We start from the raw sequence: 27572 nt of genomic DNA, 5'->3' as shown, positions 1-27572 counted from the left end.
TTTTCTCAGGGAACTAGTTATCATTGAAATATGTTCAACATTTGTGATTTGACTATGAAATTTTGATTGAAAAGACAGTCAAATTTTGTGTTATAGTGAAAAGACAGTGGTCTGCATCACAGGAAACTCTCGAACCTGCCAAATTGGCCAAATGACATGTTTTTTATTGGATTTCTGGCTTTTTTCTAGAAAGTATGCTAGAACATTTTTAGGGACTGCCCTTTTCTGAACTTTAAAAGCAAGTTTCTGCTCCGTTTGATTGAAAAAAATAAAATTTATACTTTCGATTGAGATAAGTTTCATTAAAATTAAATGTGTCTAATTGTTTATTTTTTTTACAGTTAATTGTTTTTTCTGAGATTACAGGGTAAATAGGTCTTGGCTTTTAATTTCCTGTCGATTATTCGTATTTCTTATCCATGCTCCACAACCTATGGCAAACTAAAAAATTTTATAAAGGACGAAATATAGTGATTGTTGAAGATATCGTATCGCCCGAAGTATGGAAAAAGCAGCATTAGTGAAAATAACTGATAATTATTTTGTCTACATTTCATTATACAATTGACATTAGGGTGGACTTATCCGTTTGTGGTTTACTCTAATAGAGTAATAAAAACTAGTTGAAAGTTGCTTCTTAGTATAGGTGTTAAATCTCTCCTATATACTCTTCGGTTTTTTCAATGATTTTTACAAAATTCAATTGGATTCAATTTATTTTTTCAGAGATTAAGAATAAGCTTTCTGAAGAAGTAAACTCGACTGTATTGCTGAATCATGATAATGCTTCTGTGGAGACTCTTTCTTCTAGAATTGAACAACTTAAGGCGGACCCTGCTTTTACTCAATTAGAGACAAGTCCTGGCAGTAGCAAAGGTATTTGTAGAAACATGTTTGATGTGTATTAAGACTTGTATAAAGGTGTGTGTAAAAAGTATAAGAGGCAACGCCATAGCGTTGCCTGTAGTATTCAATGTATTTTTTCCCTAGACACACTTCGATTGGAAGGGGTGATCACAGAATTTTCAAAGGCCCTTTTTTTACGATTCAAACGTAATTGGATTGCACCCAGTCTCCGTAATCGGATGGCAGGCAGTCTGCAAAAATATAGATTTTTTTTTGTCTGAAGAAAGATCACGGATGAACTTGTTTGTTTTTTTCTCTTTTTTTTGTTCTTCCCCGGTGCAGTAGTCATATTGAACCAATGGTCCTAGAATATCGGGAGAGAGCCTATCTGAACGGGATTTAAGAGTTTAGTCCCTTTTTAAGTGATCAAAAAGATTAGATGTTAATTAGCCCCCTTCCCTCGTCCTTTTACCCTCGAAGTTGTCTGATGTAAGTTTTGATAGTCATTTTGTTAAATGGTGCAATAACTATACCTTTGGTGATGACATGCCACCCACATTCCTCGAGAAAATGGCTGTAAGCTATGACATATTGTGTTTACTAATGGTGATTATACCGGCATTTTTTTGCGGGGGGGGGGGGGGCTGGGGGATTTTCTAAGAGGATAATTTTCCATTGGTGGGGGGCTGGGGGATTTTCTAAGAGGATAATTTTCCATCGGCGGGGGAGGGGGAGGGGTTCCGAGGGTGAACTTTCCAGGAAAAATTTTACACGCGGGAGTTTGCCAGAATTCATATACGAAATTTTTTTATTGGTGTTATTTTCTCTTTGGCGACTTCAACCTACATAGGAGATGTTCTGGGGAATTTTCCAGAGGAAATTTTTGTGGGGTTAGAATTCTCTGGGGGTTTTACTGTGGGAGAAATACTTTATTGGGGAATTTTCGTCACGGGAAATCTTTCGCGGCAAATTCTTTTCAGTAGGAGTGAGGGGATTATTTCTTGAAAAAATATTCCATATAGGGGGGGGGGGGGATTTCTGACATGACTTGAAAACGATAAAAAATTAAGTTAAGCTCAATTTTTTTCAAACGAATCAATTAATAATAAAACATAGAAGCCCTAGGGCCTTTATTATAGGCAACGCTATAGCGTCGCCCCTGATTCCAAAAATGTCGCCTATATTACTTTATTTGTTTTATATAAAGCATTCTATATTTTTTGCTTCACGTGTCATATCTCCTAGACATGACGAGCTTTGGGTGTCAGGAAGGTACTTGCCGAAACATCAAACACGAAACACCAGCCAATTTGCGTAAACAGGAAATACCTTTTTATTAACATATCATTCAGTAAGAAGCAACATATTGTTTATGTTTGAGCTTCACTAAGGAAAGGCATTGTCAAGTTTACTGAATTAGTTTCTACCTATTTTTTTCACGGTTCAGCGTTGCAACAATGATGAAACTCTACATTGTAATTCCATTAAATTTTTAACAAACATGAGAAAACTCAAAGAAAATCAGAATTTGCAGGTAGACCTAATATGGAGCCAGGGGGGGGGGATATTTTCATGTCCTCGGCACTTTAACATCCTAAAACTCCTTGAATTTAGCTTTTTAAATCAAAGAGACTCGGCAAATAACACGATTTACTATAATGGTTGTTCGTCAATTAAAGATCCCCTCGTGAAAGTGAACGAAATTAATAATTTCACGAAAGAAATTGTTAAATTGATCTTTATAGCATCTCAAACAAAGATTATGGCCTTGGTTTTTTGCCGTAATATCCAACTTTCCGTTTGTGGTGTGCTCTGACTGAATATTATAAATGAATTGAAAGCCTTCTTCTACAAAAACAGCATTTCGAATTACCCTTTTTTGACAGGAAAAAAACAGAAGCCCATAATTAATTCCCGCTTTAATTCCCGGTACTTCTGTTTTTTTTTTCCGTCAGAGATTGAAGATGAGCTTCCTGAAGCCGCAAGATCAACTACTATGATGAATGATAGTGATGTTCTTCTGGGGTTTATCTCTGCATGTACTTTAAATTTTAAAGTCGAACCCGACTTTCATCAAATGGAGTTAAATTCTAGAAGTAAAAACAGTTTTTCTAAAAGGTTGGTAAATGTGGTATAATGAGTCATATTGTCATATTAAGTGGGTTTCAGCATTTTGCTTTACCATGTGATTATTACGCACTACAGAGAAGAATTGGGACTCAAGGTGGATCCGTTGCACAGTGTTATTTCGTCAAACAGGTCTTGTAAATAAGATTGATCATTCATGGTGTTCTGAGTTCGACAACGGTTTTGCAAGTCACAAGAGCTCGTTCCCAAGAAAAGGGGTGTATTTATTTCGAAATTTTTAATCTCTAATAAGAGGATTTGATACCATGCAAGCCTCAAAGTCGACTGGCCGTCTCAAAGATAAAGAGTCCATTAGCGAATTTTCTCAGGGAATTAGTTATCATTGAAAGATGTGCAACATTTGTGATTTTACTATGAAATTTTTTTTGAAAAGACAGTGAAATTTTTTGAGACAGTGAAAAGACAGTGGCCTGGACCACAGGAAACTCTCGAACCTGCAAAATTGGTCAAATGCCATGTTTTTAGCGGATTTCTGGCTTTGTCCTAGCAGGTATGCTAGAAAATTTTTAGGGACTGCCCTTTCCTGAACTTAAAAGCAAGATTCTGCTGTATTTGATCGAAAAAAAAAATAAAATTTACACTTTCGATTGAGACAAGTTTCATTAAAACTAAATATGGCTATCTCTGGCACAAAACGAGAAGAGTTGTGTTTTTTTTCTGAGATAGGGGGGGGGGGGGCTTTTAATTTTCTGTCGATTATTCGGATTTCTTATCCATTCCTTACAATTTATGACAAACTAAAAATTTTTATAGATTAGTCAACTAACAAAAGTTATGGGCCGGAGAAAATTTGCTTAATTTGTGAAAAAAGGGAAACCTTTTCGCAAATATGTTCTTTCATTTATGAATTTATGAATATCAGCTTTATTTCAAAATTCATTCCATCACTTTTTCCGCTTTTTACGAAAGAAATTATCTGTCAGAGAAATTGTGTTGATCTTCATGCAAATATTTATGCTACAAATATATGACGGTACCAATTAATTTCAAATATTAATATATATTATTTGGCTGCAATCCACGGGGGAGGGGGTTATGAGGACGTGAGAACTTTTATCCCCATCATACCTTTGATAGGTCTGGGCATGGTTCGAAAAACGATCAGAAATTAAATATAAAAAACAACAATATAAAACAACACGCTTTATGAATGAAAGAAAAGAACAACATTAGAACTCAAACGATCTGAAAGTATTTCATACATAAGGGGAGCTGAAGGTACCCCCCCCCCCTAGCGTGCGCAACTGCCTTGATAACTGTTGATGAACCGGTAGTGTGTAAAAGTAATTTTTATCTTTATTGTTTGTCGATTGATAGCTGGCGTAATTCTGTCTTATAAATTCAGCGAATTGGGCGTCAATTTGCGCAACATTGGCTTAAATTACAGCAACATTTGTGTCTTAAATTAAGGAGATTCAGCCCCAATTGCCTGATTGATTTTTATTAGATCGACATTTCTGTTTTTATAGTTAATTTACCTGTAAAGATCTCGCAATTTTTTTCTGTGATTCTTCAAAACCGTGCGAGTCTTGAATTTCGAATTGATAGCCGTGACTAAAACTAAAAATTTTCGAATATCTATTACCTTTGTTATTCCCTTTCAACAATAAGTGGTGGCGTCGTAATACTTTTTCTTATAAATAACTATTTCCTTTGCTGATCCTTTTCAATAGTAAGCGGTGGCGTCGTAATACTGTTTCTTATAAATAACTTTTTCCTTTTTGATCCTTTTCAACAGTAAGCGGTGGCGTCGTAATCCTTTTTCTTATAAATAACAATTTCCCTTGTTGATCCTTTTCAACAGTAAGCGGTGGCGTCGTAACACTTTCTTATAAATAGCTATTTCCTTTATTGATCCTTTTCAACAGTAAGTGCTGGCGTCGTAATATTTTTTCTTATAAATAACTATTTCCTTTGTTGATCGTTTTCAACAGTAAGTGGTGGCGTCGTAATACTTTTTCTTATAGATAACTATTTCCTTTGTTGATCCTTTTCAACAGTAAGAGGTGGCGTCGTAATAATTTTTCTTATAAATTACTATTTCCTTTGTTGATCGTTTTCAACAGTAAGTGGTGGCGTCCTAATACTTTTTATTAGAAATAACTATTTCCTTCGTTGATCCTTTTCAACAGTAAGCGGTGGCGTCGTAATACTTTTTCTTATAAATTACTATTTCCTTTGTTGATCGTTTTCAACAGTAAGTGGTGGCGTCGTAATACTTTTTCTTATAGATAACTATTTCCTTTGTTGATCCTTTTCAACAGTAAGCGGTGGCGTCGTAATAATTTTTCTTATAAATAACTATTTCCTTTGTTGATCCTTTTCAACAGTAAGTGGTGGCGTCCTAATACTTTTTCTTAGAAATAAGTATTTCCTTCGTTGATCCTTTTCAACAGTAAGTGGTGGCGTCGTAATACTTTTTCTTATAAATAACTATTTCCTTTGTTGATCCTTTTCAACAGTAAGCGGTGGCGTCGTAATACTTTTTCTTCTAAATAACTATTTCCTTTTTGGTCCTTTTCAACAGTAATTGATTAACTGATTAGATAGATTAACTGATATAGACGAAATAGAGTGATTGCTTGAGGTATCGTATCGCCTGAAGTCTAAAAAAAGCAGCATTTGTGAAAATAACTTATCATTATTTTGTCTGCATTTCATTGTACAATTGACAATTGGGCGGACTTGTCCGTTTGTTGTTTACTTTTATTATTTGAAAAAAACTACGTTTTCTAAAGAGTTAAAGAGGCTGAGTTACAAGGTCGAACCTTAAAACGTACAGGGATTCGGAAGCACTGTTGGGAGGCTGCTGCCCCCCAAACCCCCGCTTTCGCAGCCTTTAAATAAACAAAAAATGTTTTTTAAACTGAAAGTAAGAAGCAACGTTAAATCTTAGAACGAACAGAAATTATTCCGTATATGAAAGGGACTCTGCCCTCCTCAATGCCTCGCTCTTTACGCTAAAGTTTGACTTTCTCACAACTCTTTTTTTTAAACAATAAATAATTTAAAAAAGAAACTGAGTTTCTTTTTTAAAATTCAAATTCAGTATATAAAAAATTTTCTCTGGCGGTGAATCGAACCCGGGTTTTCCGCCTGACAGTCAGGAGTCTTGACTGCTGCACTAAACAGACACAACTGTAATTGTTTTTTAGTAAGGGGAATCTATTTTTGACGCAAGCAAAACTTGATATTTGGTTTTTGGAAAACAGGGAAGGAGTGATCAAATTGAGTTGAAATTTCGAGGATAAGCTCCCAGACCCCAGGAAAGCTTATCCTCTAAATTTCTGCCCTATCAGACAACGTTAAAGGGGGGTTGTGGTGGGAAAAATTAACATGGGCTATTATAGGAAAACGAGGTTTTTCGTAAATGTAAATTCGGGGGATAATTTTTTCAGTATGAAAATATCAAAAGGCCCTAAAAGGTCGAATTCTGCTTTGAATGAGTCCTTATTCACCCGGATCCGTTGACAACTGTGGCCCGTAGGCGTGGATAAGAAAAAAAAAAGAAATGAATTTTAAGTGGATATATTTGGTTTTTTGAAAATAGGGAAGGAGGGATCTGATTGATCTGAAATTTCTAGGATAAGCTCCTGGGCCCTAGAAAAGCTTAACCCCTAAATGTCAGCTCAATCGGACAACGTTAAAGGGGGGCTGTGGTGGGAGGGTCGAAACTTCCGGCCCAGTTTACCCCATGAAGATAAACTCGGAGGAGGATGAAATTTTGCAAGTTTCTTAGTTTGAGCTTGGGCTACAAAATGCGATTACCGCCGTCTCTTTGCGACCTCTAGGACCTGAAATCGCTTAACATTGTGGTGGGTCGCCTCTTTATAGAGGCACAAGTGTGCCTCCTTGATCATAGGCAGCGCAATAGCGCTGCCTAAGTAAAGAACGACGTGGGCACAATGTGTGTTTTTTTTTCTCCATACCGGGGCACTTCGTTTCGAACGAGTTGTCGTAAAAAGGTTGGAATGAACTAAGTTGATTGAGAATGGAGATGGATACGACTCTTTTTGTTGGTCAAAAATAACTTGAAAGATGATGGCCCCCCCACACCCATCGTTCCTGCCAACCCATTCAAACAAAATTTTAATTCCGCAAGGGTGTTGACCATCGTTGTTTTTAAGATAGGACATATGTTTTTGAGGAGGACACTCCCCCACAACCCTCAGGGCAAGGGTTTTCAGTTATGCCCTGAGGGCATATAAGAACGATGTTGGCAAAATGTATCATTTATAATTTTTTTCCTTTGGAGCAGGGCACTTCGTATGGAAGGGGTCGTCGTAGAAACTTCAAAAGGGGCTCATTCGATTGGGAATCAAGAGCTTTAGTGCCCTTTTTAATAGTCAAAATTGATTGGAGGGCAACTAGCCCCCCCCCCTCTCACGCCCATCATTCCCCCAAACACATCCAATCAAAATTTTAAGATAGCCATTGTGTTCATCGTAGTTGATTTGCAAACAGAAAATATGTTTTTGAGGAGGACACTCCCCCACAACCCCCAGGGCATGGGTTTTAAGTTATGCCCTGGGGGCATATAAGGTTTTTATAGAAGGCGTTGTCGTAGAAACTTAAAAACTGGCTCATTCGATTGGAAATTCAAAGGGCTAGTGCCCTTTTTAATAGTCAAAAGTGACTGGAGGGCACCTAGCCCCCTCCCTCCCCACGCTCATCATTCCCCCAAACACATCCAATCAAAATTTTGAGATAGCCATTTTGTTCAGCGTAGTTGATTTCAAATAGAAAATATGTTTTTGAGGAGGACACTCCCTTACAACCCTCTGGGCAAGGGTTTTAAGTTATGCCCTGGGGGCATATAATGTTTTTATAGAAGGCGTTGTCGTAGAAACTTCAAAATGGGCTCATTCGATTGGAAATTCAAAGGGCTAGTGCCCTTTTTAATAGTCGAAAGGGATTATGGACACCTAGCCCCTCCCCCTACGCCCATCATTCCCCCAAACACATCCAATCAAAATTTTGAGATAGCCATTTTGTTTAGTGTAGTTGATTTCCAAATAGAAAATATGTTTTTGAGGAGGACACTCCCCCACAACCCTTAGGGAAAGGGTTTTAAGTTATGCCCAGGGGGCATATACAGTTTTTATCGAAGGCGTTGTCGTAAAAACTTCAAAACCGGCTCATTTGATTGGAAGTTCAAAGGGCTAGTGCCCTTTTTAATAGTCGAAAGTGATTGGAGGGCAACTAGCCCCCCCCCCCCACGCCCATCATTCCTCCAAACATATGCAATCAAAATTTTGAGATATCCATTCTGTTCAACGTAGTTGAACGTTTTGGAAATTAGGTCTTTTAGGATGATAACCCCCTCAGAGTCCTCAGTGCAAGGGTTGTAAGTTATGCCCTGGGGGGGCATATAAGGTTTATATAGAAAGTTGTTGTAAAAATAATTAGCAGCGTGATCGCGCTGCCTAAGTAAATAACGAGGACACTCGAGAACAAGACAAGAAACGGGGACTAAGTATAGAGGAGGACACTCCCCTACAACCCACTGGGCAATGGTCTTAATTTATGCCCTGGGGGCATATAAGAACGATGTTGGCACAATGTATTATTTATTAATTTTTTCCTTTAGAGCAGGGCACTTCGTATCGACGAATTTGCCGTAGAAACTTCGAAGGGCTCATTCAATTGGAAATTGGAGTAGCTTGTGCCCTTTTTAATAGTCGAAAAAGATTGGAAGGCGACTAACACCCCTTCTACGCACACCATTTCCCAAAACACACCCAATCAAAATTTTGAGATAGCCATTTTGTTTAGCGTAGTTGATTTCCAGATAGAAATTATGTTTTTGAGGATAGTCCCCCACAGCCTCTACGGCAAGGGTTTTAAATTATGCCCTGGGGGCATATAAGGTTTTTTTCATAGAAGGCGTTGTCGTAGAAACTTCAAAAAAGGCTCTTTCGATTGGAAATTCAAAGGGCTAGAGCCCTTTTTAATAGTCGAAAGTGATTAGAGGGCAACTAACCCGCCTCTCGCCCCCACCTTTTTCCCAAACACATCTAATCAAAACTTTGAGATAGCCAGTTTATTCAACGTAGTTTTAAGTTCTAGAAATTAGGTCTTTGAGGATGACAACCCTCCCCCCCCCCACAGCCCTCACGACAAGGGTTGTAAATTATGCCCAGGGGGCATATAAGGTTCTTATATAACGCGCTGAAGCTTCAAAAAGGGCTCATTCCATTGGAAATTGAAATGGCTAGTTTGCTTTTTAATAGTCGAAAGTGATTGGAAAGCAACTAACACCCCTTCCACACCCACCATTTCCCCAAAAACATCCAAAAAAGATTTTGAGATAGTAATTTTTTTCCACGCAGTTCAAAGTTCAGGAAATTATACCTTTGAGGAGGACACTCCCCCCACAGTCTTCAGGGCAAGTGTTATAAGTCATTCCCTGGGGGCATATAAGGTAATAAAATCTTTGTCGTAAAAACTTGACAAGGGCTCATTCGATTGGAAATTCAAAGGGCTAGTGCGCTTTTTAATAGTCAAAAGTGATTTGAGGGCATCTAACCCCCCTGTACCGCCCATCTTTTCCCCAAAAACACCCAATCAATACTTTAGATAGCCATTTTATTCAACGCAGTTGAAAGTTTTGGAAATTAGGTCTTTAAGGATGACAACCCCTCCCCCCCACAGCCCTCAGGGCAAGGGCCGTAAGTTATGCCCTGAGGGCATATAAGGTTTTTATTGAAAGCGTAGAAACTTCAAAAGGGCTAATTCAATTGGAAATTTAAAGGGCTAGTGCCTTTTTTAATAGTTGAAAGTGATTGGAGAGCGACTAACGCCCCTCACACGCCCACCATTGTCCCAAACACATCCAATCAAAATTTTGAGGTATCCATTTTGTTCAACGTAGTTTAAAGTTCTGGAAATTAGGTCTTTTAGGATGATAACCCCCTCAGAGCCCTCAGTGCAAGGGTTTTAAGTTTTGCCCTGAGGGCATATAAAGTTTATCTAGAAAGTTGTTATATAAATTTTCAAAAGGGCTCATTTGATTGGAATTTGAAATTCTCCTTTTTAATTATCGAAAGTGAGTGGAGAGCAATTAACCCCCCTCTCACGTCCACCATGTCCCCAAACATATTAAATCGTAACTTAGATGCAGATAATGTTTTAAAAGTTGCAGAAAGCTCAGGAAATATGCAGTCTATAACGACAAACCCCCCAGAGTCCCAAGGACCAAAATTGCAAACTATGCCCTGGGGGCTTGTAAGGTTTTTATTCATAGAGTTGTCATAAAACCTTAAAAGGGACTCATTAAGTTTGCCACTGGGAGGGCTAGCTCCCTTTGTAATAGTCAAAAGTGATTGAAGGGTAACTATCCCCTCTCTCACGCCCACCATTGTTCCAAACACATCCAATCAAAATTTTCAGATGGCCATTTTGTTCAACGGAGTAGAAAGTTCTTAAGATTAGGTCGTTGAGATTGACACCCCCCCCCAGTTCTTCAGGCCAGGGTGTAAGTTATGCCCTGGGGGCCTATAAGATTAGTCTTGAAAGTTTGATCGTAGAAACCTCAAAAGGGCTCTTTTACTTGGAAATTGAAAGGGCTAGGGCCGTTTTTAAACGTTGGAAGTGATTGGAGAGCGACTACCGCCCCACTTAAGCCCACCATTTACCCAAATACATAAAATGAAAATTTATAAATAGTCAAGTTGCTTAAAGAAGTTTAGAGTTCTGAAAAATTAGTTTTACAGGATAACAACCGTCCTAACACCCCTTAGGATACGGGTTTAAATGTTTGTCCTAGGGGATATAAAGTGCTTATAGAAAATGCTGCTGTTTCCAAAAGGGCTCATTCGATTGGAAATCGAAAGGCTTAGTGCCCTTTTTAATAGTCGAATGTGATTGGAAGGCTTTACATTTTTATAGTAAAGATCGATGTGGGCATAATGTATTATTTTTTGTTGTTGTTGTTGTTTAGACCAGGGCAGTTCGTATCGAAGGATATGTCGTGGGAACTTCGAAAAGGGCTCATTAGATTGAAAATAGAAAGGGCTGATGCCCTTTTTAATAGTCAAAAGTAATTGACAGGCAACTAACCTCCCTTCCAGTCCCACCCTCCCACGCCCACCCTCCCATTTGTCCATTATGTTTAAAAACTAAATGTTGCCTTAAGATTAAATCAAAATGCACTGTGATAATGCTAATTCCCGATAAGGCATCTCAGCAATATCCCAAGAACCACTGAGGGGATAATGTTCAAACTTTTTGGCCTACTTCTGCTCTTGATATTTAACCAAATCAAAATAGCGTAAGTGTATCCAAGCTATCAAAAAAAGTAAACAGATTTTTTTGCTAATGGTGTCAAGTTTTCCATTTCAGGTCAACTAGAGGATGTATGAAACTAAATTAAACACTACTATTTGTGTCCATATTTTTATAAGGGTGCATGTTGTTAAAAATTGCTGAAAAATTTTCTCCAGCATACAAATAGCAAAAACGAAAAGATTTAAAGTATTATTTTCTTTTTCGCTGAAAAGACTATGTCAATATAAAACGAACAGAAATTAATTAAAAAACTTTTTCCACAAAATAAGTTTTTCAAAGAAAAGTAAAGAACTCCATTTAACCAAGAATGAGCAAAAATAAAATAAAATAATCTACCAAGCGTGAAACTACCACAAATCAGCATCGATAAATAAATTAAACCCAAAACGAACAGAAATTACAATAAATAACCGAGTCAAACTCAAAATGAGCAGAAATCAACATAAATTGGGCGCAAAACCCCTATGCCTTCCCAAGGCCAGAACAAAATTTGCACTCTACTGAAAAAATACAAATGAATGTGTATTGTCAGTTTAATATACATATACTGATATTTAGTACTCAAAATGTTGATATTATTTGATTTATTAAAGTCATAAAAGTAAAAACATTTATATTTTTTCAGTAAAGTGCAAGTGCGCTTGGTAGATTATTTGATTTTATTTTTGCTCATTTTTTGTTGAATGGAGTTCTTTACTTTTCTTTGAAAAACTTATTTTGTGGAAAAAGTTTTTTTAATTAATAGAGTAATAAAAACTAGTTGAAAGTCCCTTCTTAGTATAGGTGTTATATCTCTCCTATATACTCTATTTTTTCAATGATTTTTCCAAAATTTTATTGGAATCATATTTTTTTTTTGCAGAGATAAAAAATAAGCTTCCTGAAGAAGTAAACTCGATTGTATTGCTGAATCATGATAACACTTCTGCGGAGACTCTTTCTTCTAGAATTGTACAACTTAAGACGGAGCTTGCTTTTACTCTATTAGAGACAAGTCCTGGCAGTAGCAAAGGTATTTATAGAAACATGTTAAGTGTGTATTAAGACTTGTATAAAGGTGTGTTTAAAAATTATAATAGGTAATGCCACAGCGTTGCCTGTAGCATTCAATGTATTTTTAGAGGAAACTGACAAGGAAGCATGAATAATTACCAAGCATCAAAAAAGCATACTTTTTTTCCATTAATGTTTTGTTTGGTGATTACCAAAGACATAGAATTCTTACCTTAGTTCAAACTAGATATTTACTTACATAGTTACTTTAGGGGAGAGTATGCAAGGGATAGATTTAATTTTTTGATGACTTGTTCAAAAGCGATAATACCAAAATTGGAGTACAAGTCCTGGGTGGGATATAGTCGGGGAAGCCGAAAAATTGCTTTGACAGCATGGTTTTGGGCAGATTTTAATCTGCCCAAAATCTGCGATCCGCCGGTATGAGATGTATTGGTAAATAGAAGAGTAATAATGGGTGACAAGGATATCGAGAGAAAGAAAATAATTCACATGATTAATTATATATACCTGTCGCAAGATTATGGCTCTGATGTAGGAAACATGTGTTGCAAATGATAGGGAGGAGTCAATATGAACACCAAGAAACTTGGCAACTTCGACCTGCGGGAGGAGATTGGTGGGATATTTGAGGCCAAGTGCTTGCTGAGCTTAATTTTTTTTTGTAAGGGGGTCAAAATAATACAACCTGACTTTTTTTGTTATTAATGGTCACTCAGTTAACGAGACACCACTCCTGTTTTCTATTCAGAAGGATTCGAGTAGAGGTGACGACGGATGTTCAATTAGGGCTGATGATGAAAAAGTGATGAAATCGTCAGCAAAAAGTACTGGGTGCACTGATAGACCAAGGGCCGTGATCAAATCATTAATGTAAAGGAGAAAAAGTGTTGGACCAAGAATAGAGCCCTGCGGAACGCCCCTCCAGACAGGTAGGGGATGAGAAGTCACCCCACCCAGACTCAAATTCTGCACTCTACTAGAGAGATAAAAGCCGAATTATTAAAAAGGAACTCCACGAATCCCACTGCTGTTGAGTTTAGTTAATAAAACACCGTGATCAACCATGTCAAAGGCCTTAGAAAAATCCAGAAATAAGCCCAATACGGTATTTTTAAGGTCAAGTTGGGAACGAATAAACTGTGTGGCGTCGATTAGTGCATGAGCAGTTGAAAATTTAGAACGGAAGCCATATTGATGAGGAGAAATCAACGAATCTGAAGAATGAATCTCAATAAAAAGGGAGAAAGACGTCAGAAGATAATTCTCTCGAGTATTTTAGAAATAACTGGGAGAAGTGAGATTGAACGATAATTACTTATCTCAGACGGATCATCCTTCTTATGAATCGGGATAACAATTGCTGGTTTAAACTATATCTGGGAAGGATCCATTGGTCCTAGACAGGTTTTCTGTGTGCACAATGGCTCCACAAACAAAAGAAGATATGATCCTAAGATGCCCTTTTACTTATGCCAAAAAAGTCAGGTGTACTAATATTGGAAAGAGATTCAATAGTTTGAAGCACCTCTTTACTATCAGTTGGAGAGAAAAACATGGATCTGGAATTCTTGCTAGGGCGTATTGACTGGGGGGGGGGGACAGAAGTTAGTATTTGGAATATTAGTGAAGTAATTATTAAAAGCATCCGGTACTGAATTTGTGTCAATTAATCTGCCACTGATGTCCTTAAGGTTAATAGGTATATGTCTTGTATTCCTTTTTTTTTTAAATAATATCATTTATTGTGAACCAAATTTTTTGCAAGTTCCTTTTGCAGTGAGATTTTTGAATAATAATAATTTTTCATTGCTTCCCGGACGAGTTTGGTTTATAAGTTATTGCATTTTTTGTAATCAGTTAGGTCAATATCGCGACTGGTAACATAATGTTACCGAAGATAATGTTACAGTTTTTTTCTTCTTTTTTTTGTATATTTTGTTATTTTTTGGGTACTTGTATGAAATACCCTCTACATATTCTTCAGCTAAGTAGAACCTAAGCACTATCGGTTGTTTGTTGATGTTTTTTTTTGGTAAACAAGTCTGAGCTGTATATTTGCACATTAGGGGTGGGGGTGGGCGGAAAGTTCCTCTGTAATTTCCATAATTTGGTTAATAAAGTATTATATTTTCATAATATTTTTGATATTACAATAGCATACAGCGCCAGAGAAACAGACCCACTATTATTTACCTCCCCCCCCCCTAATGTGCAAATATATAGCCCAATGTTTTCCTAAAGTACTATATTTTTATCTGACTTTGGTTTTCATTAGGATTGAACGTCAGAGAAACGTATGTAAAGAATATTAGGTAGGGGGTATTTCATGTAAGTACCATTTTTTGTAATGTGTTATGAGGCAGATAAGGAGTAAGACTTGCAACCAGACTAAGAAAAATATTTGCAGCATTTAAGTCTAAATAGGGTGAAAACTTCACACATTTCCTCCAAAAATCGAGTGTGGGCTGTGGAGAGGTCATTGCTGCAAATTTTGCCTGCAATCATAGATGGAAAGCTACTACATGATTGGGGTCTAAACGAGATGTAACATGCCTACCTTTGTGTCATAAAATTGGTGAATAGGGGGAGAGTGACATGAGGTATTTTGGGCTTATTTTTTGCTTCCAGGCATAACTATTAGAAATACTTGTTTGATTCTGTTTTAAGCAAGAGGATTGAACCTTCATTTTTTCTAAATATTGGTGGTGGAAAAGGTAAGAAGTCTGAGACTAGGGACTGTTAAACGATCCGTTTTTTTGATTTCCCGAGCTGCTTTTTTGACCGAAACTAAAATCAGGTTCTTGGTCTCTCCAAAACAGATCGTTAACTAAGAAAAATACTTGCGAAAATATTGGTTTGACATGACTGAAATGCCTTGGTTGGCGCAAAAATAGGCCCCAGCTTCAGAAGCAATAATGACGCACAGTGGCAGATTCATCCCATTGCCTCTATTCAATCGTAAATATTACCTGTTATGATAGAGATCTATCCATCAAAACTAATTACTATAGAGTATTAAATACTAGCCGACCTACTATTGGAGTGGATGTCAGTAGATTTCTGGGGAAGGGGGTTGGGGTCTAAAGCCCCAAAAAAGTTCTGATTTAGACCCACAGTTAAGAAATCTGTGAGATATGATTCATGTAAATGTAAAGGCTGTATACAAGTCCTTGCTTCGCTTAATACGGAGAAATATTATTTCATTAGCTCTCCTCCTTATGAGTCCTTGCACAATTGTGTACCAGTCCTCAGAGCTTCGTTGAGGGTCTGTTCCTTGGTGCATATTTTAGGTCTTTTATCTTTTTACCGATTTGTGTTAGACTTCTGTTTTGAAATTTTGACCTGTTACTGACTAATACTTTGGGAACAAAGGGTTGTCAGGCGTCCCTTGTTCAGTTTTTTCATGGTTAAAGAGCAGTGCAACGTGCCAACTGTGACCAAATGGACACTCCCCTAACTTTGCTTGATTATATGTCCTGTATTATGAGGCAAAAAGTAGTTGATTTAGTTTAATTGAATCACTTTATTAAGGGAATTCGATACCTTAAAGGATCATCCTATCTTGTCCATTTGAAACTTTTTTAGAAGGTTTGGCCAAGCTATATATAATTGATCGGGTATATATAATTTATATATATACCATAATTAATATATAATTAATATATAATTAATATATATAATTAATATATATTAACATAATTAATATATAATTAATATATATATAAATTATATATTATAATTTATAAATTTATATATATAAATTTATTTATATATACAAGCTATATATAATTTATTGGGTAGTCTTATCATAACTTATAGAGCTTGGATAAGAGATCCGAATAAACAACAGAAAGCTTAGAGCCGACGCTTACTTTCTCAGAAATCTTAGGAAAACCCGTTTACCTTCTTTCTTTTTTGAACTTTAGGAAAGGGCAGTCCCTAAAAATATTCTAGCATATCTGCTTAGAAAACCCCAAAAATCAGTACAAAGAAAATACCATTGGATCAATTTAGAAGCTTTGGAAGTTCCTTGTGGTGCTGCTCGCTTTGATTGGAAACCATGCCAACACAGGTCACGTAAAATTTGATCCTCTTTTCAATCAAATTTCATAGTCAAACCATAGACTTTCAATAGTGACTAGTCCCCTGGGAGAATTCGCTAATGGACTTTGTCTTTGAGACGGTCAGTCGACACTGAGGCTCTCAAAATGATTTAAGGTATCAAATCTCCCTATATGTTACAATTAAGAGCATTTCTTAAATGATTCCTGAATGAACCTGTTTCACTAGATAAATAGATAGATAGATAGATAGATTTTATTTCATACAAATAGATACAACACAAATAATTAAATAGAGCCAACAGGGAGCTAAGCTCAAAAGGAAGGATAACAATTATTATAATTAGTTCTAGTACGCAAAAAAAAAAAAAAGATAAAGAAGATAAACAAAAAAAAAACTCATAACATATTTAAGGAGAAGGACAAAGGAGGCTACTCCAGCACGGCAAAATCTAAAAATAATACTAAGAAACAAATTATCAAGAAGAATCACCCCGTCATCAAAGGTTAATAATATATTCTACTAATTTAGTCTTTAAATGTGATCGGCTATTAATATTTTTAAATTTACTATTTAATTTTAGCCTATTTGCTATAGAAGGGATTTGGTAGCTTATTAAAAATTTATCTCTTTCACATTTAACCAAAGGGATTCTATACGGTCGAAAACAAGCCGACGAAGAAGCGATTGAGCGAATAGGGAGAGGTTACAAGAATTTGTGATTCATAAAAATAACTTGCCGGAGACTGAATATCATAATGGCAGAGCGATAATTGCAAATCCCTAAGTTAATTAAGGTCTAATATATGCAGAAATAAAAATAAAGTTGTTGTTTCAAAAAGATTTTGAAGTCGTGCAGGACGATGAAAGAAAGTACCAAGGATTCTTAAGGCTTTATTTTGCCATGTCTGGAGGGGTTTAAAATGATTAGCAAATGTATTTAGGTAAATAATGGGACAATATCTTAGGTATGATCCTATTAACGAATGATAAAGAATTTTGATAATTGAAAAAGGAAAAACATACTTTAATCGATGTACACATCCTAAATTTTGGGCTAATTTTATACGGAGATGGTCAGATGACTACGGAAAGATAAAAACTCATCAAGAATAATTCCCAAATATCTATAAGTCTTAACCCTTCTAATCCTACTCCCAGAAACAACTAACTTATCAAATCCAACTTTAGCAACTCCTTGCTTAGATCTTCCAAAAACCATAAATTCTGTCTTAGAAATTTAGAACTAGACGATTAGAAGAAAACCACTTGATAACTGAATTCATTTCAGACGCCATATTCTCGATCAATAACGAAGGGGTTTTAGCTTCAACAGATACCACTGTATCGTCTGCAAACATAACTGCTAGGCTATCCTTATAGGATAGACAATTAGGGAGATCATTTATATATATAAAAAATAGTAAAGGTCCAAGTATAGACCCCTGGGGCGCTCCAATAGCATCCATAGTTAGGCTGAGACAGATGGCCTTTTAGGTCTACTTGGAATCCCCGTCTTCGTAGATATGACTTAATTAAATCCAATGCATTTCCACGAATTCCAGAGCTATTCAGTTTTTCAAACAAAATGGAATGATTTAGAGTATCAAATGAGTTTTTTATATCGTAGAAAATGCATGATCCATAATTACCATGATTCAGTGAATCATTAGTTTTAAGCATAAGGGCTGCAACTACTTGTTCAGTAGAATAACCTGATCTAAACCTAGACTGGCTTTAGATTAAAAGATTTTTTTTTATCCAAATAATACACAATTCTTTTGGGACATAACTTTTCCAAAATATTTGACAAAGGAGAAAGTATTGCAATAGGGTGGTAATTATCAACATTAGTTTTATCACCTTTTTTATACCGTGGGATAACTCGGGCAATTTTTCATTTAGTAGGGAATACCCCAGAAGATAAACCCAAATTAAAAATATAAACAAGAAGTATATGAATTACAGATTCAAGGTGTTTCAAAAGATTAGTTGAAACTCCATCCAAGCTTAATGATTTACCTCTATATTAGTCTATTAAATTTTTTGAGAATTCATCAAGACTAACTGGAGTCAAAAACATACTTGTATCCTCTGATTGAAGAAGGTATTCATTATATGAATGAGCTGAAGTTGAGCCAAGACCACAAGTAACATCAGAACCAATACTAGCAAAATGAGCACTGAAAGATTCTGCAATGGCTTCATTTCGCTTTGATTCAAGACCATTTTTATCTATTAATAATCCTGGGTAAAAATTATTCCAATTTGTTTCCAATCTTTTGTTTAATTAGATCCCATGTTTTTTGGGTGAATCCTCATTCCTAAAAGAATTTTCAAAATACCTTTTCTCACTCGTTCTAAGAGTTGTCGCCAACAGATTTTTTATAATTTTTAAATCGTATGATATTATCAGGTGATGGATATTTCATTCTTATCTTATATAGAAAATTTTTTTCATTAACTGATCTCGGAGTGACTCATTAATCCATGGTTTTCGTGAAAAATTTTTTTACGATGTATTTTTCCATAAGGACAATGATAGTCTAATCGTTCATTTAATATTCTATAAAAAAATATCTAATGAACTATTAGGATGTCTCTCTTCTAAAACTTCACTCCAATCTACGTTACCAAGGGCTACTTTTAAATTATCTATATTTTTAAGTGAAAGATTTTTCTTTCTTGTAATGATCTTGCTAATCAAAGTCTTTTGAATCTTATAATCCGACATAATCGTACAATGATCTGATGATTCATCCATAATCACAGACGTAGCCTCACATGTGTAAGGCGAGAGAATATTGTCAATAAGCGAAGTAGATGAGTCGGCTACACGTGACGGGACAAAACAAGCCGGATATAAATTACAAGAAAGAGAACAGTCTAAAAACTGTAATGCATAATTATCAATCCCATGATGGTCTGAAGCTAAACATCTCATTAGGTCTATGTTAAAGTCTCCAAGGACCATGAATGGAATATGCCGACTTGAAAGGTAAACTGGCATATTTTCCAATCTACTTATGAAATTTTCCTTACTAGAAGAAGGGGGACAGTATATCACTACAATTAAGGGTTTTTCATTATTAGGCAAAAAACATTCAACTACACAACATTCAAAATTCATTTCAATATTAAAATGTAAAAAATCAACTTTGATTCGTGCAGGAATATAATTTTTAATTAAAACAGCTAAGCCACCCTGTTTGTGCTGGGTTCTATTTCTATTAAAAAATGGTAATCTTTTACATCAATTTTATTTGCAGAAACTTCATCTAGGAAAGTCTCACGAAGGCCTAAAATATCAGGGCCCGAATCAAATAAAAACTTCTCAATCACACCTCGTTCGCTCACCCATCCCCGACAGTTCCAGAACGATATCTTCCTAGAACAAGAATTATTTTGAGCGATTTCATCAAAACATGAATATTGATTTGGTGGAATATAAAAAGAATGTTATATATCCTTAGTCTCGTGATGTACATTATCTTAAAGAACCGAACCACATAAGACAGACTTTTTTCTCTTCCCTGTAGCCCTGATAACGAAATTACATTCAAATCACCATCTATCATCATAATTTAGGGACACGCGAAAAGATAGCCTCCCAGTCTTCCCCCACCAGAAACTAAAAACATTGAAAATCACACTTAATGAGCTTTTTCTCATGGAAAACAACATAACACTCAGCTGTTAGCCATAATATAAAAAATAACACCTAGATATTGATAAAAAGAGGAATTTTTTCCCCTTCTCAGCATACGAAGGCTAGATAGTTACACTCGTAAACTCAAACAAAATAAGAAAAACAAAATCAAAAGTTACTTCCCGACTAAACTACAGAATCCATATTCCTAATAGTCAGCCGGTCACAACTGGAACCACTCTCATTTCTTTTTGAAACCAAGTTCATCGATGTAGCACAGCAGAGGGGGAACTTCTGGTGGGATCCATGGCTTGTGAGCCTTTCTGTTTGAGTTAATCTTTCTTCTTTATAAAAGATGATCTAATTTCCCAGACTGATGTGTTGACATCATCTGTTAAGTAAACCTTTGAGAAAATATGGCAATTCTCAATCTTAATTTCTTTTCTGAAATCATGGTCTCTAATTTTTTTTATTCGCTTGCAAAACCATATATTTGTCATTTGTTCATTTGTATTTTTAAGTCTGAACTTGGTAAATTTATCATTTTGTTCCGTGATATGAAAATCACATCGAACACGTAATTTCAGCAATAGTTTATTAATTTTATCATAACTCTCAGCTATTGACAAACACTTTAAATTCCATGCAATAATGTTTTTTGCCGTTCAGCCTTTTCCAATTCTAGTATTCTGTTTGAAAGTGGCTCAAGTCTGGAATTGTCAACTAACTTACTTGGCGATATGTCTTTAACCTCCTCTTTTAACTTTAAGAGCATCATCATAAGTTCGACTTGAGTTTTCTAATGTAAGGGCATTGAATGAACTAGAAGTGCAGCATCTGGTGTCCGACCTAACAAAGATACAAGGTATTTTTATTTTATTTTTATTTTTCTACATAGTTTTTTTTGTAACTCAACAGAGTTCTCCCAGCGTGCTCTTGTCTCTTTAAACCGTTAAAATAGTACTCGATGTTCTTTTCAAGAAGATATTTGTTCACAATGGTAACTCTTCTGACGAAAATCTCTATTCTTTGAGTGCAATTTTTTTTTAGCTTAGGGAAAAGAAAGAAATAACTTGGGACTAGGTTCAGAAGTCAAGTGGATGGACAAGCAGTTCAAACCGGATATCGTGGATTTCTGCCTTAGTAATCGTTAAGGTGTGAGATGGCGTGTTGTCTTGGTGGAAGAGGCTTTTCTTTTTCTGTAAATGTGGCTGTTTTCCTGCAGTTTCTACATTCAGTTTCTCAAGTGGTTTTTGTTCCGGTATCCTCCTTGTAAGGATTTTGTCTGTTTGGAGATAATTATGATGAACTCCATGGATATCCACAAAACGAAGTCGCTATAACTGTCCCGCCCGACAAAAAGTTTTTACTTTTTTTGGAGCTGGCTCTCCCGTTGTTGTTTTTTTTACTGTATTTTTGTTTCAGGGGTATAATGGTGTATCCAATTCTTATCTACTATGATTAATCGGCGCCAAAACGTTGATTTATTGTGCCTAAACTACGCCAACAGTGCGTTGGAAATGCTCATTCGAAAATATTTTTGGTCTAACGTCAAATAACGTAGCATCCAATGCGCGGGTAGCTTTATTATGTCTAAAACTCTAATTTTATGTGCCCAAAATGCGACAACACAGCGTTGGAAACGTTCATTCGAATGTGTTTTTGGTCTAACATTAAACAACATGGCATCCAACACGTGGTCAGCTTTCTTTTGTCTAAAACTTGATTTAAAATGTGACAAATACTTTCTTTGGACGTTTTCATAGCCTCTGCTATCCCTCTCACTTAAATTTAGTGATCATCTTGCACCATTTGACGTCCCAGACATTCATCATCTCTGGAGCTCTTAAATCAAGTTAAAATTCAGTTGCCCACCATTTTACTGTCATAAATGAAAGTGCGAGTTCCTGTACACAGAGTACAACCCATCTTTTGTATTTGTAGGCGTAATACATTTCAAAAACAAAGATTTTATGACAGCCTAATGCTCAATTTTATCCATTTTTTTTAAAAATACTCACATTGACTCACTCAAACGACTGTCAAATAATAACTGCGTTTCCGAAATGGCTGAATCTTTGGTGAGTACCCGTGAAAAGATTGTATAACTACATTCTCTGACTGTTATTGACAAGACTGCCATCTTTACGTTGAAGTGGGAAAGTTTTCAGACCAACCGTTATAAATACGAGGCATTTAAGATTGGAGCGGGAGAATTGGCACTGAGAATCTAACCTGCTACTCTGGATTTTAAATCGTTCTGCGAGTATAATTTCAATAAAATGAAATATTTTCCCACTATAACTAAATCTTTAATGAAGTTTCTAAGATAACAGTTTTACCACTGATGACGGTCACTGCATATCTGACAGAAATATCTGGTATTTTTGTGAATTTCTATCACTATTATCATCATCATTTTCTATTAAAAGGATTTTATCCCTATTTGAACTTTTATTTATCGTCATGAAATTTCTGTTTTTAATAGCCTATACATATTATTTTTGGTTATTCACTGGAATCGCAGTCATTATAATTCAGGTGATTATCTCCAAATCTCAGCTTTTTTTTTATCCTTTGAGACTCGACTTAGTGAGTGTTTTTGAAAAATTTGCAAAAGATTAGAGAATATCCTATTGCACCCATATTGTTAAGCTACTGAAATCCCTGTTTGGTTTTGGAAAACATTTACGTCTGTTGGCGTTGATTGGCTTTTGAGTTGAACTGGGTGTGGGGGGGGGGTCAAAGCTGTAATCTTCTCCCTCTATGGAAGACCAGAATGTGTACGAAAAAAGGAGAAACTATTAATATTCCCACTGAATTTCTTTGACTCGTGTATTTTTTTTCCTCTTATTTGGTTGCTCTTATGGTGCTGTCAAATGGCTTTAAGGTCAATGTTTAAAACAAATAGAGCTGTTGTTGAGTAGCTTAATAAGACACTGTTAATCAGTAGAATATGATGGCTGACTCTGGGAGTAGAATTCGATTCGACCGTATCAAAACCTAACCTTTGTGTGCTATCTTGCTTGTTTTATGTCTCTAAATTTTTTGATTCCCTACATTATTTCTAAAGATAAAAAATGCACCAATGGAGATCAGAATTAAAATCAAGTTTCTCTGGAATGTATAAAAATGATGATCAGTTGTTGATTGTTCCCTTTATGCTGCTAGGTCTTATTTATAGGTTGAAGTCTCTTGTACCTAGGTTTGAAATTCGATACCAAAGGATTTGAGACAGAATTTAACACTCGAATTGTTTAAATCACCGTAACAAGGAAGTCAACAATCTGTTCGATTAGAATACCATTTTATGTAAAAACAAATTCTAATTTTTGATTTTGTAAAGTGGACACTTGCACAAACTGTTTATATATTGAATTGTTTATAATCAGGAATTCTGCTCTAATGAAAAGGATAGGCAAATAACTCGAACTGTAGCGGTCTGGGAAATTGTAAATTTTTATTTATTCTTTGTTTTAGATCTCATGGTTGCTGCTCTGGTTTGCAATGACAAGATCTCAAGAGAACACGGAATGCAAAATATGATGGTCGAATATAATTCATGTCTAGAATCAGGAAATGGCTATGTTTGTCAACCTCTTGAACGAAGAGAAAGTAATTCCTCTTCCTGGCCTCAGTTCAGAAACTGTAAATATATTGGATCAAAAATAACAGCTTCAATGAAATGTTCTTCTAAAGCGGGATGCCAAAATTTGCTAGATTTGAATCCAACTGTCATCTTATATAGGCTACCAAACAAGACTATAGAAGAAGCAGTTGCTGCCATCTGGAAATGCTCACTGTGTGGAAAGATAGAAAATTCGTTTTTTCTTCTGGATCTTCACAAGAGGACTAGGTGCGAGGAATTGTCACCATTTGAATGTGAAAGACGTCCTGCTGTGTTTAGCAATTATTTGGTTTTTGTTGTACATTTTATTGAGCACCAATTGGGAGAGAAACGAAAGTGTCCGATATGTTTATGTGACGGAATTGGTGACATAAAACAACACTTACTCTCAGCTGGCCATGTTTCGTTTCATGTGCCTCAATCTCAATCAGTAAAGAGTATTTTCGGAGAAGAAGAAGATTTGAAAATCCACAAAAGAATACATACTGGTGAAAAACCATACGAGTGTCAGTTATGCACTAAGAAGTTTTTACACAAGTCAGTCCTGAATAATCACCAACGTGTTCACGATGGGAAAAAACCATACAAATGTAACATATGCAATAAAGTTTTCTCTCACCTTTCAAGTTTACTCAGTCACTCTAAATTGCATAAAAATGAAAAATCTTACCAATGTGAGATATGTAGCAAGAAATTTTCTCTTGAATCGTATTTGAAAAAACATAAAATATGTCATAGCAACGAGAAATCATACCAATGTGAAATATGCCACAAAAAGTTTGTTCGGAAGTGTGAACTCATCTGTCACGCACGTATTCATAATGGAGATAAGCCATATCAATGCAAATTATGCAATAAATGTTTCAGTCAAAGAGCAAATTTGTACACACACTTGAGATTTCATAGTAAAGAGAAACCTTATACATGTCCAATTTGCGCTAAAAAGTTTATTGACAAGTCAAGCTTGAACAAGCACCAACGTGTTCACGATGGGAAAAGGCCATACGAGTGTAAAATATGCAATGCAGTATATCCTCACTATTCAGGTTTAAATAAACACTTAAGACTGCATGATAATGAAGAAGATTACAAACCTGAGATTCGTAGCGAAAACTTTGGTGTTGATTCGTATTTGAGAAAAGACGAAATAATTCATATTAACGAGAAAGCATACGGATGTCAAATATGCGGCTGGAAGTTTTTAAGAAAGGAATCGCTTAACAATCACTTACGTGTTCACAATGGAGAAAAACCTTACAAATGCAAAATGTGCTCCAAAGGTTTCGCACAAAGGTCATATTTGAGTATACACTTAAGAGTCCATAGTAAAGAGAAGCCTTACGTATGCTTAATTTGCAGCAAACCATTTGCTGGAAAGTCAAGTTTGAATGGACATCAAAGAAGAGTCCACAATGAGGAAAAACCGTTTCACTGCCAAATATGCAAAAAGAATTTTTTTGCGACTTCAGATTTAAAGAGACACCTAAGAACTCACTCTGGTGAAATGCCATTTCAATGTTCTTAATTAAATAGAGCTTCAATTGAAAGAATGTGTTAGGGCACCTTATGAAGATTACCAATGGTGAAAAATCATCTGAAACAGCTTATACAATAAAGCGTTTAGCGTGTAAGTTTCGTTGCAGCGGATAATAGGAAAAGTTGACAATAAAAAAAAAAAAATTAATGTTGAAATCTACACGAGGTTTTCCTTAAACATTTTCTTGGACATTTTGTTATTTAGTTGTGTTAGCCAAAGGGCATTTTGTTTTTATATATGCTTATGTTTATTAGATATATTTATATAATGTTGAACATTTGACGAATCTGTTTGTGACCTTCAAATGTAAAAGTTGATTTAGGAACTTTCCTTGATTTTGCTCCGAAGAATTTTACAAAAACGCCTTTTTCATATTTGTTATTAAAATGCTTTCCAAAATCTTAAGTAATTTGTTCATTTCAAGATATAAAATTCCAGTTTTACTTTTGAAGCACTTGATTTGAATCAGGCTGAGCTTATTCATGAACTTTAAACTAAGAGTTAGGTGATTTTTATTGAATTTTTCTTTAACCTTTAACTGGTTGGTTGGAAAGAAAAAAAAAAACATGGAAAAAAAAAATTAACAAAAAATATCACCTAGCTGGCTTGGTGATGTCTCAATAAATCCCAAAAGTGATTTAGAAAAATAAAAGTAAAAATAGGGAATATTTTTCAGTTAGCCTTGTTTGACCCATGTATTAAAAAGAATAGCAAAACTATTTAAAATAACATCTAACCACATAAAGGAAATACAGGACTGGCATCTTTCACAAATATAGACTTGTTACATTGTGTGCATGTTAACTTTGACTTCCTGTCTTTTGGTCTAGAACTGATATGGCAACGGCTTCCCTTTGATCTGGACCCAGAATCTACATTCCATTAGGCACTTTTTCATGACGTTTTAGCAAACTTTTAAATCAATTTCTATATTTCATGAGGTAGATACAACAGAACAGCACAAATCTTAAAATGGGATTCTAAAACAACCCCTGCGAGATCAATGAATATTTTTCTCCTTGAGATTTTTTCCTCTTGGATAGAGCAAGATTGTAGAATAACTCTAGCATTAACTCCTCCTATGTTTAGCCTTGCTTGCCAAACTGCCATCTGTTAACCTTGTCCTTCAACTGGTGCTGGAGTTTGAGCGTTTTTGATCAAACGAGTCAATAATACTTTAGTAAGATTGTAAAATTTAACTATTTCTGGCTTTATGTTATTTGTTCAACAGATGCAATAAATGTATTGATGATGATACTGACTCGATTTTCTCAGTAATTATGACACCGAAATGATTTGGTCTCGGAAGCCGAACACAAAATATCAGATTTCTCCTTCATTGTTTGACAGAAGAGAGGTGAAAACCCCCTCTTCTTCCTCTTCAGCGTCTCAAAACAGGTTGAATGCCCTAATTTTTTCCGAGAGATAAAAAGACGAACAAGAACCGCTCTAATCTTTGACAGATTAGTAGCCAGAAAGGTGTCCCTCCCTTTACTATCAGAAGCTAAAAGGTATTTACAATCCTCGTTCCTAGGCTTGGACATTTGCTAGGTACAGTAGGCCAATAAAAGTACGAATTTTATTGATGTCGGGTGGATTGAGGACGGTATTCTTATCGAAAAGATAAAAAAAATGACGTTTTAGACAGTCAGCAATCATAGGATTTGTGTGACATACACGCTTCTGAATCATCTGATGGGTTATGATGAGGACCTTGACCTTCTAAATGGTTTATCTTCTTTATCTTTATTTTTGGTGTAGTTCAAATCATTGTAATAATTTTTAGCCTTCCTTTAGAGCTTCGCTCCCTGTTAGATTTATTTAATTGTGTTGTTTATATTTTTATGAAATAAAATCTATATATCTATCTATCTGACTTTTTTCCTCGAGCATGACCTTTAAAGCTAAGAATAGGTCACTATTTGATGCTTCAACTCTCGATTTTGGAATTCTGCATTTGCCCAAACAAATATAAAATAATCAAGAATTTTTAGAATTTCTATCATGTAACGTGTTACCATAGCATGCACGAGCAAACGTAAATGAATAAACTAAGCTTATCGAAACGCTTCAAGCTTCACCTTGGACCTTCATGTCACATTGGACACATTTATTTTTTTTTATTCAAAGGTTCAAACAACCATTAGAAACCCAAAAAAAGCTAAATTCTTCCAAGTATTAACGAGTGTCAAAATGTAAAATAACGTAGGTAATTTAGAAGATCATACTGCCTTTCCGTAGGATTTATCCCTATTCCAACTGTTATTTATTGTAAAAAAAAGTCGCACTTTTTGTCGGCTGGAGTCTATCAGACAAAACCCCTTGTAGCTTCTAAACAATAAAACCAACCAGTTTAGGGTTAAATGTCACTTAGATAGTTGTATACAAAATTTCAT

The 27572-nt window shown here is 35.6% G+C and overlaps 1 protein-coding gene across 1 annotated transcript; it reads left to right on the top strand.

Moving 5' to 3' along the window:
- Positions 1-632: 632 nt before the first annotated feature.
- On the top strand, positions 633-27572 carry LOC148949703 (uncharacterized). The gene is made up of 3 exons (XM_089093679.1): positions 633-876; positions 12146-12295; positions 23492-27572. The coding sequence occupies exons 1-3, from the start codon at positions 684-686 to the stop codon at positions 25162-25164; spliced, it is 2016 nt and encodes a 671-aa protein (XP_088949805.1). The 5' UTR covers positions 633-683; the 3' UTR covers positions 25165-27572.

The sequence above is a fragment of the Artemia sp. Qi Xiang Cuo genome, chromosome 8, assembly GCF_049724085.1.
Source record: "Artemia sp. Qi Xiang Cuo chromosome 8, ASM4972408v1, whole genome shotgun sequence".
Taxonomy (NCBI): domain Eukaryota; kingdom Metazoa; phylum Arthropoda; class Branchiopoda; order Anostraca; family Artemiidae; genus Artemia; species Artemia sp. Qi Xiang Cuo.
This window is presented reverse-complemented; position numbering and strand designations above follow the sequence as displayed.